General features: G+C 43.2%; 1 protein-coding gene across 2 annotated transcripts in view; it reads right to left on the reverse strand.

The window, feature by feature from the left end:
- The window catches only part of Hipk2 (homeodomain interacting protein kinase 2), a 185,078-nt gene that overhangs the window by 14,264 nt on the left and 143,471 nt on the right, over window positions 1-27,343 (reverse strand). Inside the window, exons 8-12 of one of the 2 annotated variants that reach the window (XM_042677272.1) lie at window positions 25,458-25,584; window positions 24,396-24,517; window positions 14,849-14,991; window positions 8,472-8,654; window positions 4,587-4,868 (exon numbers count right to left, since the gene is read on the reverse strand). In XM_042677272.1, coding sequence (XP_042533206.1) covers window positions 4,587-4,868; window positions 8,472-8,654; window positions 14,849-14,991; window positions 24,396-24,517; window positions 25,458-25,584 — 857 coding nt within the window. Of the gene's footprint in view, window positions 1-4,586; window positions 4,869-8,471; window positions 8,655-14,848; window positions 14,992-24,395; window positions 24,518-25,457; window positions 25,666-27,343 lie in introns of both variants that reach the window. The other variant, XM_042677271.1, reaches the window with a different exon arrangement.

A 27,343-nucleotide genomic window follows, 5' to 3' on the forward strand; every position in this document is an offset into this window, starting at 1 on the left:
GAATGAAAACTTCACCCTTCTCCTGAGGTAGCCCAGCTGTGCCCAGCTGGCACAGTAGGGGCTCAGGGCACCATGTTCTGGAAGGACTCCCTGCACACTGGGAGCTACTGAGGCCCGCTGGGGAAGTCACAGAAGGGGACAGAACAGAACTACAAGTTGGTAAGCTAATGACTAAAGAGAACCAGTTACTCATGCCAGTAATTAAGTCTGCCATTTCTCCAATGGTATGGCACATGAATCCTAATCCTGAAAGTAAAATTTGATCAATTTGGGTGTGCCGAAAAGCGGTCCTGGGCCTTGTGTGTCTTTCTTTATTGGATGGGAATGTAGGAGGTAACTTAAAAACTGCTTTATCTTGGAGTGTGAATGAACTGAATGCTGGCACTCAGAACCCGCACTTTGCATTGAAGCTTTTTGATCTGTGGCAGTCACTTGCAGTCACCTTGGGCGGCAAGGACAGGATTCATAAATAAACATCTTGCGACAAAAGACAAACTGCCCCTCAGACAGCAATGCCTTATCATCTTAAAGCTCAGAGCATCACTGCCAGGCAACCGGCTCTTCCTTCCAGTGGTAGGAATTGAGGAACAACTCCAAGGACAAAGACTGAGATGAGTCAGCCAGGCCATAGCCGTGACTTGGTGTAACTCTTTCTCCTTTCTCACTTGCTGCCCCTAATTCTCTCTATTCAACCTGAGGCTGCTATTCTTAAAGACAGCTAAAGGTATATTGAAGTGCTGTCTATCCATGGCTGCCGTGTGATAAACTTCCTTCCTCTTTCACTATGTCTCTTTATTTGGCATATGGGGGTGAGTCACTAGGGGGTGAGTGTAGGACTTTGGGCCTTGGGTCTAAGAACCCAGTTTCTGAACAGAGGTTATGGCCTCCTGTATGCCATCCTGCTGGGCAGGATAGTGTGGGGGAAGCACCTGGTAACTGTTTGCTGTGAGCCCCATCTTTGGTTCATCCTCTCCCAGCATGCTGTCTGCATCCCCTGGCTTCTTCTAGGTGGGAGTGTGCCTAGCCATCTGTTCTGGCAGTGAACTGTGCTGTGTACTTGCAATCAAGAATAATGATTTTTACCTTGGCATTCTTTAAACAAAAATCCCAGGCGATATTACTTAGTCTAGGTCTGAAAATATGGGCTTTGCACCATTTGATGTTGGTGCTAAAAGACTCTGGTAGGGGAGGTGCAAGCGTCATCAGCTCCTGACCCTCCAGCTCTCGTGCTGAGCCAGACCCACGTTCAAGAAGTAGCCACAGTTTCAGATGAAGTTACAGGACTAACTCTGGGGAATTGGAAAGGCCAGAATTGAGATAGGTAGCAAATAGGAAACTAGGTCAGGAGACAGAAGATCAGAATCAAGCTGCTCACAGGGAAAGGTGGGGTAAGTATGAGGCCAAGGATGATCAAGGAGAACAAGAAAGGGAAGGCCTCTTCATGAGGAAAACTGGAACCAACGGAAGCTGTCCAGCTGAAGAGACCATGGCCAAGGATTTCCTATTCAACTGCGTTCAGGGGTACACTCTAATTTTCCTAGGACTGATGCTTTTCTGGAACCCCTCAGCACCTCCTGACAAAGCCCATAATCCCCATCTAAGAGAAGACTCCTCCACAATTTCCCTTCCAGCACGAAGCCCATTTCCTCTGCGTGGAATCCTTTCTCCTGGATAAGCTCCTATAGCCTCCCCACTGCTGGTCCTGGCTTGGCCAGCCTGTTCTCCCTTGGCTGGTCCATACGTTCCTAGATTCTTTCCTGAAGCTAATTCCCTTTGGATCTCTTTAGCACTTCGCCAGTTTTTATGGAACTGGTGCTCTGCTTTGTGTTAAAATTATATGTGTCTTATCTTGTGATTTCCTGTTGCCTCATGAGGGCAGACTGTCTCCTTTATGTAATATCTGCAGGTCCCAGTGAAATATTGGATACTGATGGGGTCAATAAATATTTACTGGGCTCAATTTTATGATGATGCTAATTTTCTTTCTTTCTTTTTTGCTTTGGCTGGTTGTGGGGCTTAAACTCAGGGCATGAGCTTTTTTGCTCAAGGCTAGTGTTTTACCATTTTGAGCCCCAGGCCACTTCTGACTTTTGGAGATACGAGTCTCACGGAGTTTCCTGCCTGGGCTGGTTTTGAACTATGATCCTCAGATCTCAGCCTCCTGAGTAGCTAGGATTATAAGAATGAGCCACCAGCTTCCAGTGTGATGATGCTGATCAATCATTTTCTCCCACTCTTTCTCCTTCCTAAATGTAGTCACTATAATGGGATCACAATTATACAGTGATTTTACATAAGTAAGACAGCTTCTGGCTTCTTTCATACCGCAGACTTAAATATACATCATTTTCCTCTTGGGTCCTGAACCATCTTCTACAGCAACAACCCTATCTGCCTCCAAAAAACATTACTATGGTAGCCTCCTTTTTGAGCTCTGTTGCTGCATGGGCAGCGGAGACCACTCTCTGGTCCTACACTGAAGCTTGTCCAGACTCCAGGACATCTCTGTGTCTCTGGCATGTTTTTTTTTTTTTTTTTTTGCCAGTCCTGGGACTTGAACTCAGGGTCTGGGCACTGTCTCTGAGTCTCTCTGTGCTCAAGGCTAGCACTCTACCACTTAAGCCACTGCACTATTTCAGCTTTTCTGTTGATGTGGTACTGAGCAATCGAACCCAGGGTTTCATGCATGCTAGGCAAGCACTCTACCACTAAGCCACATTCCCAGCCCTCTGGCATATCTTCATTATCCTGGTCAAGCAGGCAGACAAGTCCACCAGGCTCTGCACGATACAGAACTGTGGGGTCCAGTACCCCCTGTCTGCCTGTCCCTCTCACATCACCTGCTGGACAGCTGTCCACCCCTCTTCCCAATTTCTGAGTCATTTATAACAAGGTGCACAAATTTCAGTTGCACTTTTTCCTGGAGCATCGGGGTGGGTGGGAGGCAGCCATGTGCTTCATACTGCTTTGCTTTCTGCTCCCAGCCCTGTCAGCTGTCTGGTTGACAGGGAGATGGCTGCCACCCTCCTGTCATCAGATGCACCGTTTGATTCTTTCCTGAACACTTCTATCCAAAGTCTGTGTCAACTCAAATCTTGGACTTCAAGACTGAGCTTCCAGTCTACTTAACTTACTTTTTTTCCCAGTCATTTTATGGCCAATGTTATGAGTGTGTGGACTAGAAGCTGAGGCTGGACTGGGTCCAGTCTGGGGTTGGAAGAGCCTCCTTTGTGCAGGGTGTCTACTGAGCCTTGTGAAAACAGAGCCCACCGTCCTGGGTGAAAGGGAAAGGCACTGGGGAAGGCGAGATACCTATGCAACTTGGGACTGTAATCAAAAGGGAAGCTGAGGCCAGTCCTGGAACCAGACGATGAGAAGTAGAGCAACACATGGCTGCAAGTGTGCCTTTGGTCACCAACCTCCTGTCCACTCTGGCACCAGGCAAATGACAGGACGAGAAATGCTCTATTATGCTCTTCTCTTGAGATACAGGGGTGATCAAGCTGAGCCATTCAATGAACATCAGAATGAAAAATACACTAGTCTGTGGTAAGGATGGGAAGGGACGCCCCATGTAGAACAGCTATCACGAGAAGCCTTGAATCAGTTTATCTGTACATTTTGTAATGATTTCAAGTGTGAGAATTTATTATCTAATCAAAAGGATTTGTGATGACTAATTAGTTACATTGTATCCAATCAGGAATTAACAATCTGGGCATAATTGAATATAGGGTTCCGTATCTAGTTGTGGGATGCATTCCGACTGGTAGTTTGAGGGTAGCAGGCCTCCTTCCCTGACCTTTAGTCTCCCTGTAAAAGTGCCAGCAAGGTGGGGCTGTAAGACTCTAGACTCTGTGAGGCCTGAGGCCCCTGGGTTATATCAGGGCACCAGAGTTGTGTGTTCAAAGCAGAAAGTGTATTTTGTTGAACTCTAGCTGCACAATGTGGAAAAGCAGCTCTGGTGCCAGGGTGAAGTCTTGCAAATATAATAAATATTTCTTTCCTCTCCCCAGGAAGCACACACAGAGCAAAATGAATTATTACTACTTTGGAATAAACAGTAGTGCTCTCAGGGTGAAGAGCCAACTGGCAGCTTGAAAGATTGGGTTAATCAGACACAGGGAAATTTCTGATTAATTGGACAATTACTTTGAATTCTGAGTGAGCCAAGGCAATGTTAGAGAGATATCCTGATCAACTGGGAATAAATTCAATAGCCGGAGGCAGATTTTTTTTTTTTTTAAGCTTATAGGGGTTGAAATAAACTGGTATTATGAGTCTGATTTTTTATAGTCTCACATTCCCAAATGTGTAGGGCCTGTTACTATTTTTTTTTAAAGCAAAGCGGCAAAGCGACCCCAAATTATTTTGGTTTTGAACAAACATGGCCAATCTGTTCAATATTCTCTTGGAAGAAACTTAGGACTCAGGGACATGGCAAAACCAAAATGTAGGGGTCAGCAGGGAGGGATCGCTGTGCTGCTGCTGAAAAATGACCCTGGTCTGGGGAGGAAGAATTGGGTGTGAATCAGAGACTCGGCCCGCCCCTCCCTTGCACGCCGGACCCCAAGGAGCTGCCTCACCTGGTGGGGGCGTGCTTCTGCTCCTCCTCCTCGTCTGTGTCACTGCTGATGGTGATGACGCTGACTGTGGGGCTGGGGGTGTCGGGAATGACGATGGTCTGCCGCTGCCGCTCTCTGGTGGTGCTGGAGGCCACATCGCCCCACCCGCAGGTGACTGAAGTGCTGCAGGCTGGGCTGCTGTGCACCATGGCGCAGCGGGGAGGGGTGTTCTCTTTGACCCGCTTGGATCGCTGAGGGGAACTGATGGCCTGCGAGGAGGACACCTCACAGGTGGAGACGTTTCTGGAATGAGCAAAATCACACACACTTAGAGAGATCAGGCAGTTTCTTTCAGACAGCCCAATGCCAGCCAAATTTCTATAGCGAGAGAGAGAGAAAAAAAAAGTCCAGGCATCTTAGACTCCACCTGTGACAGGAGAAGCAGCGCCCCTACAGGCCTTTTGGTGTCATTACATAGGATTAAAGCCCCCACTTTCTGGGCTCCATCTTGTTCTTCCTCAAGGGTACTGGGTTTTGTTTTAGGGGTGATGAGACAAATGGTGTTTGCCATGTAAAGCTTTGGTTTCCTCGGTAAGGGTTATTGAAGTTTTTTTGGAAATAATTTGTAATTGTTATTATATGGGTGATTAATATAGAGGAGTTACAGCTATTTAAGTCAGGTAAAGAGCACATTTCTTTTTGGACAATATCACCCCTTCCCTTGCTCTCTCTCCAGTTTTTCCCTCCCATCTCTACCCACAAGTTGTATAGTTCATTTTTAACACAGTGTCTCGTGAGAGCCACTGCAGCATTTGTTCACTCTTCCCTCCTTTTGCAGAGTATATTATATTAAAACTTTTTTTTTTTGTAGTCCTAGGGACCAAATCCAGGCTCTCAATGATGCTAGGCAAATGCTGTACCACTGAGCCACATTGCTGGCCTAAAGCACTTAACTTTTTAAATGTTTGTGAATCTAAAGGACCTATTCCTGGTGACCTTATTAACCCCCCCTCCCCTTTCTACTTCTTGGAAAAGATAAGACCATTCAAGTATTAGTGAAGATACAGTGAAAACAAATTTCGTTTTTGTAATCTTGATCCCCGAGTTTCACAGGAGGCTTACCAGTTTTTCCCAAATTATTATTTGAATAGTTATGAAAAATTGATGCCAGGTGCTGGTGGCTCACATTTGTAATCCTAGCTATTCAGGTGGCTGAGATCTGAGGATCGCAGTTCAAAGCCAGCTGGGGCAGGAAAGTCTGTGAGATTCTTAGCTCAGTTAACCAGCAAAAACAAGCTGGAAGTGGAGCTGTGGCTCAAGTGGTAAAGTGTCAGCATTTAGTGGGAAAAAACTAAGGGACAGAACCCAGGCCTGAGTTCAAGCTCCAATACAGTCGCATGCATACCCACAGCCACGTGAGAAAAGTCCAAGAAAGGGAGGTACCATTTGAGCTGTGGATTCAGCTTAAGACGTAGAGTGCTTGCCTAGCATCCTGAGGCCCTGAATTCAACCCCCAGTAGCCCTCTACCTCCTCCATAAAAGAACAAGGAACCTTTCACTTTGATTGACCTGAAATTCCTTAAGTAAGCCAGTATAGTTTCTGGTAACCTTAAGAGCGGTGGGGGGGAAACCAAAACCTTTTTCACTCCCTGATCCTGGGAATGTGTATGCAGTTAGACTTAACATGAGACTTAATCTAATATATAATGATCCTGAGATCTCTGTGGTCTTATAGAGATCTGATCACCTTCTAGCCAAAGGGATGGCAGTAAAATGAAAATAATCCAGTAAAAGTAAACTTACTTAATTTTCTATCTACTGGCATCAGGCCATACTGCCTATTCCTTTTGGAGAGGGTACTGGTGATGAAAACCTTTGGGGTTTTACTGGTAAGACTGCTCTACCATTTCTATATGTGTTTGCCACTGCTAATATGTTATCATTTGAGATCATGTTTTTACTGACTCAGCAGTTACCGAATCTCCATTTGGGATGCTACAGGAGAGCATGGCTGGCCACTATCTTCAGAAAAGCCTCTCTCTGGTCTCTCAGACTGTTTTGCTCAAGGTTCTGGTCTTGAAACGAGACGAATATATAACATGCACTATTGTTGTATTGCTCTTAAACTGTACAGGTGAGGGCCAACTGGGTGGTTAGAAGACAGGGAGGGATTTACTGAACAGACGGGGCTGGCCAAGGGTCCTTATTGCTCTTACTTGGCCAAGCCAAGTCAGCGAGCTGCCAAGCTCAGCACCCTACACATCACCCACCTGGCTGGGAATGAGGTGTGGAGAGATAAGAATCTGGCTTTTGTTACCACCCACTCTAATAAGGGCAATGTGTTATCAAAGGGCTGCCACACAAAAGCATTCTGGAGGGCTGCCGCTGACCTCAGAAGAGTTTCCCTGAGTTATTAGCTATACCTAATTAAAGGTGTTTATCTTCTCAAAGAAGGATGTCAACCTGAGGGATTCCCTCAAGTTGGACTAATTTCTGAATGAGAAGACAAAGAAAACAAAAAAAGGCAGGCCTAGTTTTTGGCACCTGGCTAAATGAGGAAGCAGAAACCAAAAATCACTAAATATATCATATACTAGACTGTTCTTGATCATTCTGTCTGAAACAAGCACCTAAATACCTCCCAGTGAGTGCCATTGGGACATACAGGGGGTAATTCTGCAGTTGCACAAGCTTGATTTATCTGTCCAGCTATAGATTTCTTTTTCAGAGGGTAGGGCCTAGAACTCTCTCATTCTCTCTCTTAAAAAGTCAGGTATTCTTTTCTCTTAATACTTTTTTTTTTCTTTTTTTGGTTGGTTGTGGGGCTTGAACTCTGGGCTTGGGCGCTGTCCTTGCGCTCTTCAGCTCAAGGCGAACGCTCTACCGCTTGAGCCACAGTGCTACTTCCGGTTTTCTAGTGGTTAATTGGGGATAAGAATCTCACGGACTTTCCTTGCCTGGGCTGGCTTTGAACTGTGATCCTCAGATCTCAGCCTCCTGAGTAGCTAGGATTACAGGCGTGAGCCACCGGTGCCCGGCTTAATACTTTTTCTTTTGGAAGTACTAGGCTCTTGGTTGCTAGGCAGGCACTCTACCCTTTCAGCCATGCCTTTAGTTCTAAAATCAGGCTTATTGAAGTATAATTGAGTATTAAAAATCCCCCTTTCAAAAATGTTTGGTGACTTGTGAGAAATGTACAGTCACAAACTCCAACCACAACCCAGACATGGAACTTCTTCAACACCTGAAGACTCCCGTCAGTCCCCTCCCCTCCCACAGGTCTCTCTGCTCTCTATCTGCATTTTTCAAAGTGACATGTGAATGAAATCGTAAGGCACATAGCCTTTTGTCAATCTCAACTGCTTAAGAGTTCAGGAACTGGAGTTCAAGGGACCGGGAGAGATCAGTAGGCTGCTATTTAGTGTGTGGGAGTAACCAAAGTAGAACTTAAGCAGGCAGCCAGATGAGTTCAATTTCTGACCTCAAATTTCAAAAGTACATTTTGTTAGTATCTTAAAAAAGTTCTCTTAGGAATGGTTTCCAAATATATAACCTACACTGTAATTATATTGATCTAGAACTGCATGGGTAATGAAACTTCAGAGGCAAGCTGTTTTCCAGAGAAGGAGAAAATAACAAAGATTCTTTGCATGACCTTCAAGGCATGGAGGATGCTAACTCCATCTAGACCCCCACCCTCAGGGTGGTAACAGGCGTGGAACTAGTGTGGGACAACAGACAGGCATCCCTTGCATAAAACATACAGCTTCCTGCAAACCCTGGACAATCCCCTTGGTACAGAATGTTCTGCTAGGAAGAGTTGTTCCCCATCTCAAGCCAGCCAGATGTTTCTTTAGCATTCTGATCTCCTGGGGTGCCTGCCCTCCAGGGCCATTCCACACTTACCTGGCAGAGGACTGGTGCTGCTTACTCTTCCGGGAGGAGGAGGAGGTGCTGGTTGGCTGCTGTCGCATCACGTGGGCCACACCCACATTTAAGGGCTGGGCTGCTGGAAGGGTCACATGACCAGTCAATAGTGCAGGCTGCTGCATGATGGGATTGTAATGGCTGCCATGAGCATGTGTGTTCCTGAGAGGGAGATAAAAGACAAGGTTTCTTTGTGGTTCAATAGAAGCTACAGAGTTGTTGTTTTTTGTCAGTCTTGGGGCTTGAACTTAGGGCCTGGGTGCTATCCCTGAACTCTTTTGTTCAAGGTTAGTGCTCTACCACTTTGAGCCACAGCCAATTAACTTTGGTGATTAATTGGAGATAAAGAATCTCATGGAGGCTTTTCTGCCTGGGCTAGCTTTGAACCACAATCCTCAGATTTCAGCCTTCCAGGTAGCTAGGATTACAAGCCTGAGCCACCTGCACCCAGCAGACAGAGTTATTTTTATAAGACAAAACTTCTGCCCTGATTAAAAGCTGACCCACTTAGTTATATCTCAATGTGCCATCCAGTAGATGGCGAGATGGGCTTCTCCAGGTGAGCTCACCAGTGCTCCTCTGGGTACAGAGGCTGAAGATGTTTTGAAGAACTGAAGGAACCCAGCTTGTGGGTAAGACCCAGGATTTTCCAGTGAGAAGAATGCCATGTGCAGACTCAGAGATCTGAAGTTTAGGGAGAATGGATAAATATCCCCTCCAACTAGGATTACAGGTGCTAGCCACCAGCACCCAGCTTCCCCTCCAACTTTCATAGTTCTTGAACAGCTGATTATGTTGAAAAGTAATGTGCATTTTGTTTTAGAATTTACAAAGTGTCTTCAATAGGTTCTCTCATTCCTGCCTGTGAAGTAGGCAGGATATCTTAGTAGTATCATTTTATTAATGAGGAAATTGTAGTTAATGTGAACATGAACTTTGACTGTGGGGAACCACAGTCAAAGTGTTGGTGTTCTTTTGAATTCGCTAAGTGGTTAGCACAAAAATCAGGCATGTAGCAGTTGATCAGTTAATTACACACTTGCTGAATGAACAATCAGACTGACTGAGCTTGACTAGACAAGTACAACGTTTGGTATAAAATAAAAATTAATAACAGCCAGGCACACATTGAAGGAAACACTGGAAGCTCACATCCTCAAAAGGGTTTATGTTCAGAGGTCTTACTATCTCACTTGCATAGAGCTCAAAGCCTTGTTTTCCCACAGAAATGCTAGAGGTGGTGATTCATTCAGAGCTTTGCCCACAAAAGCCCATTAATGCTTTAAAAAAATAAAAAGCTAAAAAAGAATTCATTTGAATTTCAAAAAATTATCAAATTCTGTCTTTGTAACTTGAGGGAAAGAATAAATAGAAGAAAGAAGCTGATGAGTATTTGTGTAAAGATTCTGATAATTATCTTCTAGGTATTTACAGGGACCTAGAAACTGATATGGTGGTGTGTGTGTGTGTATGTGTGTGTGTGTGTGCACACGTGTGTGTAAGTGTATGGGCAGGTCCTGGGGCTTGGATTCAGGGCTTAGGTGCTGTCACTGAGCTTTGTGCTCTAGCATTCAAGTCCCAGGCTCCACTTCCAGTTGTTGTTGTTGGTTTTTTTTTTTTTTTTTTTTTTTTTGTCGTTTATTGGAGAGAAGAGTCTCACAGACTTTACTATCCAGGCTGGCTTCCAACTGTGATTCTCAGATCTCAGCCCCCAGAGTAGTTAAGATTATAGGTGTGAGCCTGGTGCCTGGCTAATTCTGTTGTTGCTAGTTCCCTAAAGACAAAGGCATTGTTTGTCCTCAGCACTATGCTCAGCCTTGGCACATCTCTTGTGTGAACTAGGGATGATTCTAGATGCTCTCTGTTCCACATGTGAAATGGAAAGAGTAGGAAGAAAATGTGTTGGGCTGGGAAGGTGGCTCAGCAGTAGAGCGCTTGCCTTGCATGCATGAGGCCCTGGGTTCTATTCCTCAGCACCATATCAGCAGAAAAAAACCGGAAGTGATGCTGTGGCCAAGTGGTAGAGCCCTAATCTTGAGCTGAAGAGATCAGGGACGGCGCCCAGGCCCAGAGTTCAGGCCCCACAACTGACCAAAAAAGAAAGTATGTTGCTTTTACATGTTGTCTGTGATTATTAGGTATGAAATGGAAAAGAGAAAATAAGAAAATATATATATGAATGGGTGAGTATTACTGAAATTAAATGAGTTCTAAATGCTGAAAGACAAAGGAATGAGTCATATGTGGTCCTTCAGGAGGAAAAGGGGCGAAGGTAAAAAACAACCATTGGTCAGACAGCTTTCCATGTGGTTGCTGTTCCTAATGAGCTAGAGGTAGAAGGGCAAGTTTACAGAGCCTGGGCTGCCAGAGGGAGAGGAGGGGAGGTGATGGGGTTATTTATTTCTGGGCGCTGCTATGCTGCATGTTAAATATAGGCCAAATGTTCTGTATTTTAGCTTCATTTAAACCATCAATGATCCGATGAGGTAGAATCTCTATCATCACTTTACTGGAGAAGAAACTGAGGGTCATAAAGGTCAAATGGCCTGCCTCAGGCCTCGCAGTGCCAGAATGAACACCAGTTCTGCCAATCTTAAAGTACTTACGGTGGGGAGGGGGGCGCTGTGGGGACACCATTGTGTTCTCTGTTACTAGTTGGGAAGTTAAATGGAGGCAGAGGAAGCTGTGATAGAGGCTTGAGTGGGGTTCAGAAAGACTGTCTCTCCTTTTCTTCCTTCCATATTTTTTTTTTTTAATTGTGAGACTACCGTACAGAGGAGTTACAATTACATGAGCAAGATAACGAGTACATTTCTTATCAAGCATTGTTGCCCCCTTCCCATCCTCCTCCCCTCCACCCACCCAATCCACCTCCCCACCCCCCACCAAAATTGTTAAGTTCGTTTTCCGACATAACAACTTGTACATCTCATTGTTGCAATGGGTCCACCTGTATCCCTAGTTAAACAATTTGTTTTTTCCCTTCCCCTCCACAAATTATACCAACATCAAAAACAATGAAAGTATGGGTTATACCGTGGGGGAGGGACATACAAACAACATAGAAATCATCTTATAAATATGATAGAAACAATTGCATGAAAGGAAAAAAAAACAAAAAACATTTGAATACTTATCTTGTAGTTCATTCCCCTAACATCAACTTATCTGACTTTTTCTGCTCGACTCAGACATATACTAGATATTGCAAATAAGGGAAACCATGGGACCTATGTTTCTTTGGGCCTGGCTTACTTCACTTAATATAATTATTTCCAAGTCTTTCCATTTCCTAACAAATGGGGCAATGTCATTCTTTCTGATGGAGGCATAGAATTCCATTGCTTATATATACCACATTTTCTTTTTTTTTTTTTTAAATTTAATTTAATTTTATTTGTGAACATACTGTACAGAGGAGTTACAGTTACATGGGCAGGATAATGCGTACATTTCTTACCAAGCATTGCAGCCTCCTCCTTTGTTTACCCTTCACATCCCTTCCCAGCCTCCCCCCTCCCCCCCTAATCCCAATCCTTCTCCTTCCCCCCTTCCCCCCCCCCCTCCCCCGCACTAACATTGTAAAGCTCGTTTTGGACCTGACAACTTGTACTTCTCATTGTTGCAACAGGTCCACCTGTATCCTTAAACAACTGGTTTTTCCCCATCTCCTCCACAAGTTATACTGACATCAAATATAGTGAAAGCAGGGGTTATACTGTGGGGGAGGGACATACAAAGCAACAAAGAGATAATCTTATAAATGTGTTAGAAACACATGCATGAAAGAAAAAAAAACATTAAAATACACATCTAAGGGTTCATTTTCCTGACATCACATTATCTGACCTTTTCCGCTTGACTCATACATATACCACATTTTCTTGATCCATTCATCTACTAAGGGACAGCTGGGTTGGTTCCATATCTTAGCTATGGCAAATTACTCAAGGTGATTCGAAACTTTGGCAAAGTAGCAGGGTATAAAATTAACCCTCAAAAATCAATGGCTTTTCTATATGCCAACAATGAGAAAAGTGTGGCTGAAATCAGAAAAGCAATTCCATTCGTAATAGCCCCACAAAAAATAAAATACCTAGGAATTAACTTAACCAAAGAAGTGAAGGACCTCTATGATGGAAACTTTAAAAACCTGAAAAAGAAAATCAAAACAGAACTTAGAAAGTGGCAAAACCTCCCATGCTCCTGGATTGGAAGGATCAACATCGTGAAAATGGCAACACTTCCCAAGGCTATCTACAAATTCAATGCAATAACTATCAATATTCCAACCTCATTCTTTAAGGAAATAGAAGAGGCAATCCAAAAATTCATATAGAACAATAAAAGACCTAGAATAGCAAAAAAGATCCTTAACAGAAAGAACAGTGCTGGAGGAATATTAATTCCTTCCATATTTTTATATTATTATAATTTTTTGTGTGTGTGTCAGGCCTGGGGCTTGAACTTGGAGCCTGGGTACTGTCCTAAAGCTTTTTCCGCTCAAAGCTAGTGCTGTACCACATAAGCCACTCCACTATGGCTTTTTGGTGGTTTTTTTTTTTTTTTTGGCAATAAGAGTTTCATGGATTTTGTTGCCGGGAGGCTTTGAACTGTCATGGTCTAGCCTCCTGAGTAGCTAGGATTACAGACGTGAGCCACCAGCACCCCGTTCTTCCATCATCTTTGGTGGTACTGAGCTTAAGCATTTTGTACTCGCTAGATGGTGCTCTACTTTAGTCACATCCCCAGCCCTTTTTACTTTTTTGAATAGGGTCTTGCATTTTTGCCCAGGTTGGTCTGGATGGTGATCTTTTTATACTCTTTCTATTTATACGCCTATGTATCTGAGATGATAATGCATACCATAACACCAAGCTTTTTATTGGTTGAGATAGGACTGGCCTCAAACTGTTCCCTCCACACCATGTCTGACACTTTTTGCTCAAAGGCTCGTGCTCTACCATCTGAACCATGCCTCTATCCCCATGGACTTGAACTACAATCCTTCAGAACCTGTCTCCTGAGTAGCTAAAATTATAGGCATATAATTTTGCCTATATGCCACTTCGCCTGACCTATTTGTTTCAATTGTTATTATAAAGGTGATGTACAGAAGGGGTTACAGTTATATAAGTCAGGTAAAGAGTACATTTCTTTTTGGACAGTGTCACCCCTTCCCTTGCTCTCTCCCAGTTTTTCCCTTCCATCCCCACCCACAAGTTGTATAGTTCATTTTCTATTTATTTATCTCGTAGCCAGAGTCCTGCTCCATAGTTCAGCTTGCCTTTGAATTTTTTTTTTTTTTTTTTTTGGTTGGTCATGTGGCTTGAACTCTGGGCCTGAACGCTGTCCCTCAGCTCTTCAGCTCAAGGATAGCACTCTACCACTTGAGCCACAGCACCACTTCCAGTTTTCTGATGGTGTATTGGAGATAAGAGTTTCACGGAGTTTCCTGCCTGGGCTGGCTTTGAACCGAGATCCTCAGATCTCAGCCTCCTGAGTAGCTAGGATTACAGGCGTGAACCACCAGCGCCCGGCTGGCTCTTGAATTTTTGATTCTCCTGCTTTAGCATCTGACTGCTGGGATTACGGAATCCCTACCACACTTGGGTACAGGAGATCTTTTTTCACAAAACAAAACAAAACAACCAGTCATGTGGAGGCACTGGGGTGGTATGGAAACTGTCAGACATGAAGGGGAGTGGCCTGCCCTGATGCTTGTGCTGAAAAAGAAACAGCTCAAAGGGCCATAAGAATTGGGGATGACGTAAGGCTGGGGAAAGTGGTACTGGAGGAAGGGCCAAAGAAAGGCAACAAGCGGTCATGAAAATGACTGAACATAGAGACTGGGAAGATATCAGGGAGTTGGTGTCTGAGGAAGGTGGACCCTGATCTTCATGATGTGACTATTCTGAGAGGCGCATGCAGTACACCTACCAGAGTTCCCCCTGCCCTGGGGAGGTCAGACAGACTCCAGGGTGCCTGTGTCTCAAAATATCTCTAACGCTTTCCAGAAGTGCTGAGGGATTTGGGGACTCTCTTTTACATACTTTAACTGACAAATCTTTGTTTCCTGAGAGTGCAATTTAATTCTGAGAAAACCCTCAAATCATCTGGAGACAGGTCTGATGAATCACACTAGTTATTAAACAATATGACGGAGAAAATGATAGTTGGAAGATGAGAGCTTATCATAAATTAATAAAGCCTACTTTTTTTTTGTATTCTGACACATGGTATAAAAATAACCTCTCATTATAGCGTAGTCATATAATATCCATATTCTCTGCAACAGTGGTTGACACGCCTCCCACCCAGACACGTGCAACTCATTCTAGACGTTTCCAGCTTACCGCCAGTCGGCTAACTGCTGGGTGCCTGCCATGGTCTCAGGAATCACTGTCGCATGCTGCACCGACGTGTGGGCGGCCACTCCCGTCAGCTGCTGCCATGCTGGGGGAAGCAGGATCTGCTGGGTCCCACTCGGCCAGGCCTGCTACAGGACAAAGGACATCTGCCATCACCACCATGTTATCCATTTGTAGGAACCCAGCACTTACTCTGTGATGGGGAGTTGGGGGGATGTCGCGTGAGATCGTGTAATGAGTGTGGAAATGGAGAGTTGGTCTCTGGCCTTACGATGAAAGGGAAGACAGCCACCTAAGTACAGGGCACGGGATTATATGGGAAGGATCGGTTCATGGATATCCATGGTGTAAGTCCTTTAAATAATTATAGGTAGCTTAGAAAATGAATACCAGGAAGCTGAAACAGATCTTGTCTAAGAGGGGTGAAGTTTCAGGGGAAGGGGCAGACAATGGAGAGAGGAAGGGTGGGTGAATGCAGTAATGATATTCAATGTGCACATGTGAAAATGGAATCAGGGAACTTGAGGAGATGAATGAGGCTGGAGAGGCTGGGGAGACTGGCAGGGGTGACGCCGATCAACCTGCATTGTACTCAGAACTAACGTGTTCAGCTGAGATACCTTTGTGTAACTATTTAAAGATAATGAAGAATAAAATAAAAAAGCTGGGCATGGGTGGCTCATACCTGTAATCTTAACTACTCAAGAGGCTGATATCTGAGAAGTGCAGTTGGAAGCCAGCCTGGGTAGTGCAGTCTGTGGGACTGATTGCTAATAAATTACCAAAAAAAGCTGTAAGTGGAACTGTGGCTTAAGTGGTAGAGTGCTAGCTTTGAGTATAAAAACTCAGGGACATCACCTAGGCCCTGAGTCGCTAGCCACAGGACTAGCATGCATGCATGCATATGCACATAAGAATGATTTTGATTTTTTATGAATTTAATGTGCAATACTCAAGGTTTCTGAAAGGTCATTTATGAGCTTGCTCTGTTGTTGTACAGTTATATACTGTACAGGTACTGAGGGGGTACAGTAGGTGAGATGGAGGTGACGCCATCTGCCCTTGGTTTGATGCTTTACCTTTAGTTTATCACTTAGTACCTAGAGTTCTACCTCGTGTTGTCTTTTGGATTTCAATTCACACAGCTCTGAGATCACCCAGTACCCGGTGCCAGGGTACTGGAGAGCCTACAAAGAAACAGCATCCTTGCCTGGGATTCAGACTAACTGGGGATATACTGACTTCTCAAAGCAAAGTCTCTGGGCTGCTAGAAGGCACCGCTTTCATCTCTGCAAAAATCAAGATTTTTCATAGAAATCTAAATGAGCTTTTTGTTCCCTCCTTAACAGACACACTTGCATTTAGAACTCTCAGGACCTCCTACTTGACTTTGTTATTAAATGATTCCAAGAGAGCACAACTGTCCAGAGTTGGATAGCTTTTAAAAAATATTTTATTGTTGTTGTGGGGCTTAAACTCAAGGTATGAGTGCTGTCCCTGAGGTTTTTTGCTTAAGGCTAGTGCTCTACCTTTTTTTTTTTTTTTTTGTAGGTCATGGCGCTTGAACTCTGCGCCTAGGCGCGCTGTCCCTGAGCTCTTCAGCTCAAGGTTAGTGCTCTACCACTTGAGCCACAGCACCACTTTCAGTTTTCTGAGTGGTTTATTGGAGATAAGAGTCTCATGGACGTTCCTGCCTGGGCTGCCTTTGAGCGGTGATCCTCAGATCTCAGCCTCCTGAGTAGCTAGGATTACAAGTGTGAGCCACCAGCGCCTGGCTTAACACTCTACCATTTTGAGTTGCAGCTCCACTTAAAGTTTTCTGGTCATTAGTTGGAGACTCACTGACTTTCCTGCCTGGGCTGGCTTTGAATGGTGATCTTCAGGTCTCAGCTTCCTGAGTAGTTAGGATTACAGGCCTGAGCCTCTGGTATCTGCTTAGAATTAGGCATCTTTTAAAGAATCACCACAAGCCTAAATTCCTCTGGGCAGGCCAGGGTTGACAAGTTTGCAATCTTAGTTGTATATGTCTCTTCCATCCATCCAGACACGATTATCATTAGGTGATTCATCTAGTGGGGTCCTCTACACTGGGGGGGGGAGAGGAACGTGCTTGACACATGTATTTTGATTCATCTCTGTACAAACTAGTTGCTTCTGGAAATAGACTACATTGGGAGTCAAGGCTTAAAAAAACAGCAAAGCTTACAAACGACGATACAACCACATTTTCTAAATTGTTTTTGGTATTGGTACTGGAGCTTAGTCTCTGGGCCTTGGCTTTTTTGCTCAACGCTGGCGCTCTATCACTTGACCCACAGTTCTACTTTTGGCTTTTTGGTAGTCTCTTGGACTTTACTGCCAGGGCTCCCTTTGAGCCACAATCCTCAGATTTCCCTCTTGAGTGTCAAGGACTACAGCGTGAGGCATTGCACCTGGCATAACCACACTTTAGATCTGCTTCACTTCCCTGTCCCATCATTTCATGTTGCAAACAAAGCCCCTCCTGACTCCTCACACACACTTTTTTGTTGTTGCTGCTTGTTTGCTTACTGATTTGTTTGCCTACAGGCAGAAATCTCAGAGACCACAGGTCACACTGTAAGAATTTAATAAATATCTGTTGGTAAAATGGAAGAAGCAGCTCTACTACGAGTATGAACTATCATTAATTGTTTTTCAACGTTACTGAATTTACAGTAAGCAGAAACATAATTTAACTGATTAAAATAGTTGTAAACTCAAAATATTAAATGAGTAACAATTTCACTGGAAATAAGATTTCTTTTGCATGGTCATCTGGAATTCATTTCAGACCTCATAAAAAGCAGGAATCTTTTTTTTTTTTAATAAAAGCATGAATCTTGACTAATGTTATTAAAAAAAAATCTTGATATCAAGCTAAAGTATCTTAACAAGTTTCCTTGAAATGGGTGTTAACATTTTATATCTCAAGGAGATGAGGTAAAAGGCTACCTTTGACCTCTTTCAGTATGGGTACACCTAAGTTCATTTCAGATATACTTCATCAAACATTTTTATAATTTATTATTATTACAAAGAATGGAACTAATAATTCTTTATGTATGAGTGAAGTCATAAATGGGTTTTCTGCCTTCTGAACAACAATCCTGTGAGGCAGCCATTTATTCCCATGACTCAGATGAGTAAACTGAAACCTGCCCAGAAAGGTCAAGTAAATGGTAAGTTACACACATTCATTGTTTTCTTTCTTTTTGTCCAGGATAATGTGTAAAAAAAAAACCACCTTTAGGAAAGTGTGAAGTCATAAAATCTGTGACCTCTGTAGATAAGGAGAAAGTCTTAAAAGGTGTCAGAGAGAAAAATAACAGATACTGAACTCAATATGCTCAAATGTAACACTCCAAACACAAACCTTCCACAGCTCTACAAGAAATTAGGGTTGTAAAATACAAGATATGGAAAATGAACTCAGTGAAAAAAGCAACTACACTTAGACAAGAAGGTGTACTGGAAAGCAAATATAGTTGCTATATTATGAAGCTCAGCTCAGAGTGGATGAAGTTGATAATTTATACAAACAGTACAAAATAGTTTATAAAAATTACCTGGGATAAAGGGGAGACACAAGTAAGTGAGAACGAGTACTGTCTGTGTTATGTATTGGGAGTTAGCTGGAGAATTAATTTTTTTTTCTTTTTTTTTTTTTCTTGTCAGTTGTGGGGCTTGAACTTAGGGCCTGGGTGCTGTACCTGAGGTTTTCTGCCCAAGACGAGAGCCACAGCTCCAGTTCCAGTTTTCTGGATTGCAGTATGAAATCAGGCCCAGTAGGAAAGAAAGTCTGTGGGACTGTTATCTCCAATCAACTGCCACAGAGTCACTAGGTGACTCAAGGGTTAGAGCCCAGGCCCTGAGTTTGAGCTCAAATAATGGCAAAAAAAAAAAAAAAAAGAAAAGAAAAGAAAAAAAATTTTACATAGAAAATTCAGGAGACTTTTAACAAAGAAAAACTTTATTGAATGTGACAACATGTAACTTTTTATACTATTCATGGATAAAATGACTTTACATTGTTGAGTATCGTCCCTGGTTTTCTTGCTCAAGTTTTTTCTGCTTCTGGCTTTTTGGTAGTTAATTGTAAGATGAGAGTCTCATGGACTTTCCTGCCCAGGCTGGCTTTGAACTGGGATCTTCAGCCTTCTCAGAAGGTAGGATTACAGGTGGGAGCTACCAGCACTTTTTTGAACCAGTCCTGGAGCTTTAGCTCAGGGCCTGGGCGCTGTCCTTGAACTTTGTGCTCAAGGTTAGTACTCTACCACTTTGAACCACAGCTCCACTTCCAGCATTTTTGGTAATTAATTGGAAATAAAAGTATCATGGGGCTGAGCACCTGTGGCTTCTGCTTGTAATCCTCGCTACGCAGGAGGCTGAGATTGGAGGATCACAGTTTGAAGCCAGCCTGGGCAGGAAAACTCCTTGAGACTCTTATCTTCAACAAAGCTGGAAGTGGCATCACGGCTCAAGTGGTAGAGTGCTCGCCTTGAGCAAAAGAAGCTCAGGGACAGTGCCCAGGCCAAGTTCAAGCCCCAGGATCAGAAAAAAAAAAGTTTCATGGGTTTTCTTGCTTGTAATGGCTTTGAAACAGAAGCCTCAGCTCTTAGCCTCCTGAGTAGCTAGGATTATAGGCATGAGCTATAGTGATTGGCTAAGTTTTCATTTTTCATAATAGGAACTAAATTGGTAATACTAAAAATGTAATCAATAAAAAGCATTTAGAAACATGAAGTTAGGTAAGACTGAACTGTCAAATTAAAACCGACTGTTCTGATAAAATGTATAGCAAAAAATATTGTTTAGGGGAGTAGAAATTAAGGATGGGATAGAGCTGGGGCCTATATTTTCTTTTAATTTCATGAACTCATACAACTTAAAAAATTATGTATTTGCATTATTTTGAAAAAGAATTAAGTCTTAAACTTCAAAAATAATTTCCCCAAAGTCATATGCCCATATTTTGTTTTGTTTTGGTGTCAGTCCTAGGGCATGGACTCTGGGTCTGGGCACTCTCCCTGAGCTTTTTTTTTTTTGTTGTTGTTGGTCGTGGGGCTTGAACTCTGGGGTTAGGTGCTGTCCCTGCGCTCTTCAGCTCAAGTCTAGCGCTCTACTGCTTGAGCCACAACACCACTTCCAGTTTTCTGAGTGGCTTATTGGAGAGAAGAGTCTCATGGACGTTCCTGCCTGGGCTGGCTTTGAACGGTGATCCTCAGATCTCAGCCTCCTGAGTAGCTAGGATTACAGGCGCCACCTGTGTCACTGGTGCCTGGCTTTCCTGAGCTATTTTTGCTTAGTGTTCTACCACTTTGAGCCAGAGCTCCTTTTCTGGCTTTTTGGTGCTTAACTGCAGATGAGAGTTTCATGGAGTTTTTTGCCTGGACTGGCTTCGAACCATGATTCTCAGATCTCAATCTCCTGAATAGCTAGCATAACAGGTGTGAGCCACTGGCCCTGGCTATATTTTGGACTATTTAAAGACTTCGAGCTACCAACTTGTCCTAAGGGAAACATTTATAGGGGTTCTGATGATATGATCTAATTGGCAATGAGAATGAAAAAATGTTTTCCTGGAAAAGAGGAGTCTATGAAGACCTGGCCCTTCTGAATTTCTCTTCCAGTGTTATTAGTCCAAGATGGTTTCTGTGGTGCCATTTAACAAGTGAGTTAAACTCAGTACTTTCTCAATCAAGAACAGTTACTTCCCACCTCTCCACGTTTACTGTTCACTCAGTTCCCAGTACCTTGGCACTAAGGCTGGGGAGGATAGGGACAACGGCTGCTTTTAGGAAGTATCAAAGGAGATTCCTATGTAAATGGGTGTGACTACCACGTCCTCTTATTTGAACAGACTCTCAAGTCCCATGGATGCTCATTTCTCTGTAAGGGACACATGATGCAGGGAGGTTGGGGAGGAAAAGGTCAAAGAAAATGAAATTAACCTGAGGAATGGATTCAAAATAAAAACCTTCACAAATACAGTCCTTCAAAAGGTTTCAAATATTTGGAAGAAAAAGGATGTCTACTTTTAGATGCACTTTAAAGCAAATAATGGTATTTGGAATGATGCTGGCTGATCTCTAGAAATTTACTCCTAGAAAAATGTAGGATTCAATTTAAATGTTAGGTATTGCTTTTTTAAAAAAATAGCCATTATACTAGTTTTGTAGGTTAGCTTATTTTAGTTCTTTGAAAGGACAATATAAAAACATCTAGGAGAGGACTCCATCTTAACAGGTTCACATGGTGACAAGCAGAAAGAAAAGAGAAAGCAACCAATAAACAAAAAGACACAGTGTCATACTGGATACTGAATAGGGTTTTAAACGGAATATGTCTTGAAAATGTTTGTATGTCAAGACTCAGAGATCTACCATGTCCCTTTTAATGGCTACATGATGTCCTATTTCATGCATTGCTCTATTGATGTCACAAATCCCCTACTGATGAATATTCAGCTTGCTTCCAACAGTTCCTTGTTATAAACACAGTACCAATTAAATTCCTTGTACACAGATTTTTGTTCACTTTCCCAATTACAGATTAGGTTAAATCAATTTGGGAATTTACAACACTCTAGGGACTTTTATTTTCAAGTACGCAAAAGGTAGAGCTCTCTCCTGCATTGGTCAAAGGATTGAAATAAACTCAGAGACACGGAGCCTACTGGCTCCATCAAACTGAACCATGAAGAATGTCTATTTCAGCTAATTAGAGATTTCTAACAGAGATGTTTCCTGGCTTAGGAAGGTTAAGTGTATAAACACACCAAGAAAGGATCAGTAATTACCCTTTGAAGTACACATGGAATCTATAGACTTTTGGCTCACAGTGGAGGAGCTCTGGGAGGCTGTCTGGACTTTTGCCACTTAGATAAATTATGAACAAGCCCCTGAACCGAGCTGTAGTTCTTTCCCTTGATCTATCTTGGCCTGTTATGAACTCTCCACTACTCACATGTGCAAACAAAAGGTTGGCACAAGACTGGCAAGAGAGGAAAGTATAGATCTACTATAAATACACAAGGTTTTCTGTGGACAAGCTTCAATGAGAAAAAAATTTGTGTGTCACTAATTGTTGATGTTAGTGCTTATTTGCAGTGTCAGTATGGACTGAAGAAAAAAGAGGAGGAAAATTAGTATAAATCTTAACTGAACTATTCCTGAAAACAGAGGAGATAATAATATCTAATGTACTTTATGATAGACTAGTGCAACCCTGTATGAAAATGAACAAGCAATCTCTAAGAAAGGGAGATTATATGCCATTTCTCACTAAGGAATATACATAAAAAATACTAAAACGTGGTAAGTACCAACTGAGTTCAGTATTAAACTGAATATGAAGTACAACACAGTCAAATAAAGTATCTCATAAATACAGGGGCAGTTTAGCATTAAAAACTGTGATCTGTTACACTGACAAATCAGAGATTATAAAAACCGAGAAAGTAGCTACATGCCAGAGGTTCACACCTGTAATCCTAGCTATTCAAAAAGTTGAGATCTGAGGATTGTGGTTCAAAGCCACTGGAGGCAGGAAAACCCACATAACTTTTATTTCCAAGTAACTACCAAAAAGCCCGAAATGACACTATGGCTCAAAGTGATAAAGCACTAGCCTTGAGCACAAAAACTCAGGGACAGTGCCCAGGCTCTGAGTTCAAACCCTAGAACTGGCACAAAACAAACAAATAAACAAACAAAAAACTGCTAACACAGTATCAAGTATCTCTCAAATATTTACAGTAAATAAAACACCTTGAGAAACAATAGAGAGAATTTAAAGTTAGGTAGAAGTAAAGGATACCCAGTATCACCACTGTTACTAAATACTATTTTTAGATGTCCCACATAGTACAGTGATAATCAGAACAATACAGGAAAGGTGAAAGGAGGGAAAAACAAAAAAAGATACCATTTTCATATGAACAGTTGGATGGCTTATGCCTGTAATTCTAACTACTTACTCAGGAGCCTAAGATCTGAGGACCACAGTTTGAAACCAGCTCCAACAGGAAAGTCTGTGAGACTCTTATCTCCAATTAACTACCAAAATGTCACTTGAGCTATGACTCAAATATTAGATCATAGGCCCTAAGTTCAAGCTCCAGTAATGGCATTCAAAAAAAAAGAAAGAAAGAAAGAAATTGTCTATATAGAAAATTCAGGAGACTTTAACAAGGGAAAACTTTATTGAATGTGAGAATATGTAACTTTTTATACTATTCATGGATAAAATGATTTCACATTGTAAAAGTCAATTGTTCCTAAAGTAAATATAAATTCAATGCAAGTCTAATAAGCTGGTTTTTTGAAAACCAATATTCTTAAGGAAGATCGATGCTAAGATTCTAAGGGAAAGCAAGAAAGACAAGGATAGACGTGGACATTTTGAAGAATTTCATACGAATGGAGTTTTTCCCACCAGATTCCATGACACATATCTGAGTTATGATGGTTAATACATGGGTGTTCTGAGAAGCCAGTGGACTACAAGTGAACTCAGAGCAGACCTAAGCAGTTTAACTCTATAAAAATTAAAATGACAAAAACAACTACTTAAGAAGACAACATAAATAAAATATCTTTGAGAACACTTTGGGATAAGCCTCTGGTAGCTGGACTTACTTAAAAATAAAGGTGTTACTAAACTAACAACCTAAAGGTCAAGCTGCCTTGATGGCTGGCAGGAGAAATGACTGTCTGGAAGTGGAATACCGGAAGTGGAATAGCATGATGGTTAAATACAGACTCTGTGTCTTGGTTCTGATACCTACTTGCTGGCATGACTTGAAGCAAGTTGCTGTGTTTCCTTCTCCCTGCTTGTCAAGGGGAGACAAACACTTTGCTCTGTGGTCATGAATATTAAATAAATTAACAAGTGTACAGTGCCTTTGTCATTAGGGTTCAAGTATTATTAAGGATGGATCATTGTTATTGTCACATCAGTGCCTTTACCTTAAAGCAATATAAATGCTTCGTATATTTTCAACCATTTTTCATCTCTACGATATTATTCGACCATTAGGATACCTATAGGGATGGATAGGGAAGGTTCCAGTTCACAGCTTCTGGGAGTGTTTTCTCAATGATAAAAATGAGGGGATAATCTCCAGGGCTCCTTTTGGCTCTAAAAAAAATCATTTCTATTTTATAGGAAAGAAATTTGAGGCAAAGAGATGTTAGTTAACTGACTCACCTTAGGTCACTGTGAGCTAGTAGCAGATTTAGGATTAAAACCTAGGTCTCCTAGATTAATTTGCATTACAAAGACACAATAATAATTTCCCTAGACACTGTCTCTAAATTTCTTCTTGGAATTATAAGGAGATACTTAGGGAGGTAATTTGCTCAGGGATCATTTAGAATATTATAGACATCTTCCAATGACTGGAAGCATCTGATTCATCACTGGGGAAGGAGCTAGTAGAGATATTTCTCTTTCGTGAACAACATTAACACAGATAATGGTAATAGGAGGAATAATATAGAAGAGTTACCTGGGCAAGCAGACCTGGCTGGATCTGAAGGGGCTGAGCTCCTGGGGCTTGAGTGACAATGGGAACGGCATTCTCCATGCGCACTGAGTAGCCGGCATGCTTAGACGGGGAGGCCTGCAGGCCTGCTCAGGACCATGGTGAGGAAGAGAAGAGCGAGCAGTGGTTGAAAGCTGCTGGATGACGAGATTTTCCCCAGGATCTTTTACTGCTTACTCCCTGCCCAATAATCAGGTTTTGCATGGTCCCTGGGAAGTTTTCTCCTTACTTTCTCATTTAAATTAAAAAAACAAAACAAAACACAGAAGCTTGCCCCTAAATCTGAATGCTTTCAAAGGCTAGACAGTCAAACGAAAGCATCTGGCTTGGTCAAGAGTGGGACAGCTGACATCTTTCCACAGGAAGGCAAGGGCGCCTGACCATCGAGGCCTGCTTAAGCGCAAGGGTATGTCTGAGAGATGGGTGGATCTATTTGGAATCACACTATCTGAGCCTGAGCCACCAAGCCTTAGCTTACATGGGGGGAGAAGGGGGAAGGGGATTTTGCAAAAAGTACATTCTTGAGCTTTCTGAGTAAATTGTGACCAGGTACACGGTCACCTGGAGCTTCTTAAGAGTCAATACTTGGAGTGCTGGGGTCATGGTCAATGACCCCTTTAGGGGAGGAGGCCCAGGGGCACATTTACCTACTCCCTGTGAGCTGGGACCATGTTGGCTGGGAGGGGTTTACAGTCTTTTATAGATAAAATACACACAGCAGATGCTTCTTTGAGGAAGGCAAGAGCTGATGTCCCTCTCATGGTGGGAACACAGACAATGAATGTGCTCAGTTAAAAGCGGCTGGCCAGGGACGCAGGCTCTGGCAGGGCATGATAATGACCAATGGACTCCATGCCAAAGCCCAAATCCCATCAGTCTCAGTAGGCCAGGAGGCCCTGGTCTTAGTGATACTCTCACTGCGGTGGAAAGGAAGGAAGATGGCTTTCTTTTAGGACAGTGAACATTTGGGAAGCTGGCAGGGGCTGAAGCCTAGTTAGAGAGGTCGGGGGAGCGGGCTCGGCTTACCTTGGAAACCAGGGGGACACACGATGAGAGCTTGCTGGAAGGGGTCAGGCCGGGCACATATCTGGGCTGTTCCAGTCTGTAGCGGCATGCTCCGCTGGGCCACTGCAGCCATGGATGCCGCTGAGGGCTGGTAGAGTGTAGATTGGTAGTTTAGTATGGAGACTTCGGGATTGGCTAAGGAAATAGTGGCACTGGTAGAGGTGGGAGCCTAAAGGAATGGTGGGGATTAAACAAAACATAAACAAAAATAAAAAATGAGGGAGGTGGTATGTTGGGAGACACGAATCTAAATCAAATCAATGAACGCAAAGAAGAGCAAATAAACCAAAACCAAGATCAGGAAAGCAAAAACAGAAAGGGGGTGGAAATCCAGTTGGAAGCCTCAGGGAAGGCAGGCACCCGGAGCCTCAGCTTTGTGAGGCCCTGAGAACAAAGGACACCTGCGCACCATGCATCTAGACACAGAAAAGTTAAGTTAGGCTAGAAAGCTATTAAAAAAAAGAAAAGTCTGTCCTGAACTGACAGGTACACTTTCTAACAGCCTGAAAGGCTGGGGTTTTGTTATTTCGGTTTTGTGTGTTTGTGTGTGTATGCGGTGGAGGTAGAGTTTGAACCCAGGGCCTTGTGCATGTTAGGTAAGTGGTCTACCACTAAGCTACAACCCTTGCCTGAGTGGAGGGTTTGTGGATTCCTTGGGTTCTGCATGGCGGTGTCTGTGAACATGTGTCCTTGTTCTGGTTTGATGCTTCCCCTCTGCCCTCCCCACACCATCCTCTCTCGTGACGCCGCCCTGTGCCCACGCTTCCCTGTGAGCTCAGAGACTGTGGGGCCCCACATTTGTCTCAGTTATCTCCACTCTGGCCAGCTGCAGCTCCTGTTGCTTTGGCCTTTCAAATGTCCCTGGAAACCACTGATGCTTCAGTTGCCACTTTCTGGTGCCTGGGACCTATGAGGCCCTATAAACAAAGGATGTCTTGGCCTCTACTTCTCTTCCAGTTCTTAGGCAAAGAGTCTAGATGATTCTGACTGGGCACATTGGCCCCTAAGCACAAGTGTCCAACAATGGTTTAATGGGAGTGGTCTGTGCATCGTGGTTTAGCCCTGATACCCATGTGTTACCTTCTTTCCTAAATTCAACTTCCTCGCTCTCCAGGTCCCTTGGGCACTGGGCAGATTAGTGGACTTGTTGTTTGCTGAGACTACTGTGAACACAGACCTTTCAGCTTACACAAATCCTTTGGACCACAGTTTGCTCTAAGCCTCTGCTCCAGGGTCTGGCTGGGTCTCCGGGCTCACTAGCTGATGTTTCCCTATCACAGTCACTGGACCTTACCCCCTCACTCTAACTGCAGCCATTGGGCCTAGCTCTAGTCAGAGTCTGCCTGGCAGTCCAGCCTGGTTTCAGTCTCCTTGCGAGGCAGATCCTACTGGTGACCTCAGTTCTGCAACATAGTTTGCATCCAGTCTACATTTATCTGTTTTTGTTTATTGTCTGTCTCATCATGAAAACCACAAGCTTCTTAAGAGGTTGCATCCTCCAGCTTCTTAAAGATTCTAGAACAAATGGAACTTGTGACCTGACATGGGCCCGGACCCCAGTGTGGTCCAAGGCAGGCAGATGGACACCCCTCTGTTGCTCCACTTTCTATCCCTGCTTAAGCACCAACTAGAGAAGCACACATGCTCTGTATTTGGAGGAGGTGAGAGGACTGCTAGAATGGCTGGGGCCAACAAATAGGAACAAAAAAATGGGAGAAGTCCAGGCACTGGTGGCTCATTCCTGTACCCTACGTACACAGGCGGCTGAGATCTGAGGATTGAGGTTCAAAGCCAGCTTGAGCAGGAAAGTCCATGAGACTCTTTTTTTTTTTTCTTTTTTGCTTACG

Source organism: Dipodomys spectabilis, unplaced genomic scaffold (assembly GCF_019054845.1).
Source record: "Dipodomys spectabilis isolate Male_0828 unplaced genomic scaffold, ASM1905484v1 ptg000034l, whole genome shotgun sequence".
Taxonomy (NCBI): domain Eukaryota; kingdom Metazoa; phylum Chordata; class Mammalia; order Rodentia; family Heteromyidae; genus Dipodomys; species Dipodomys spectabilis.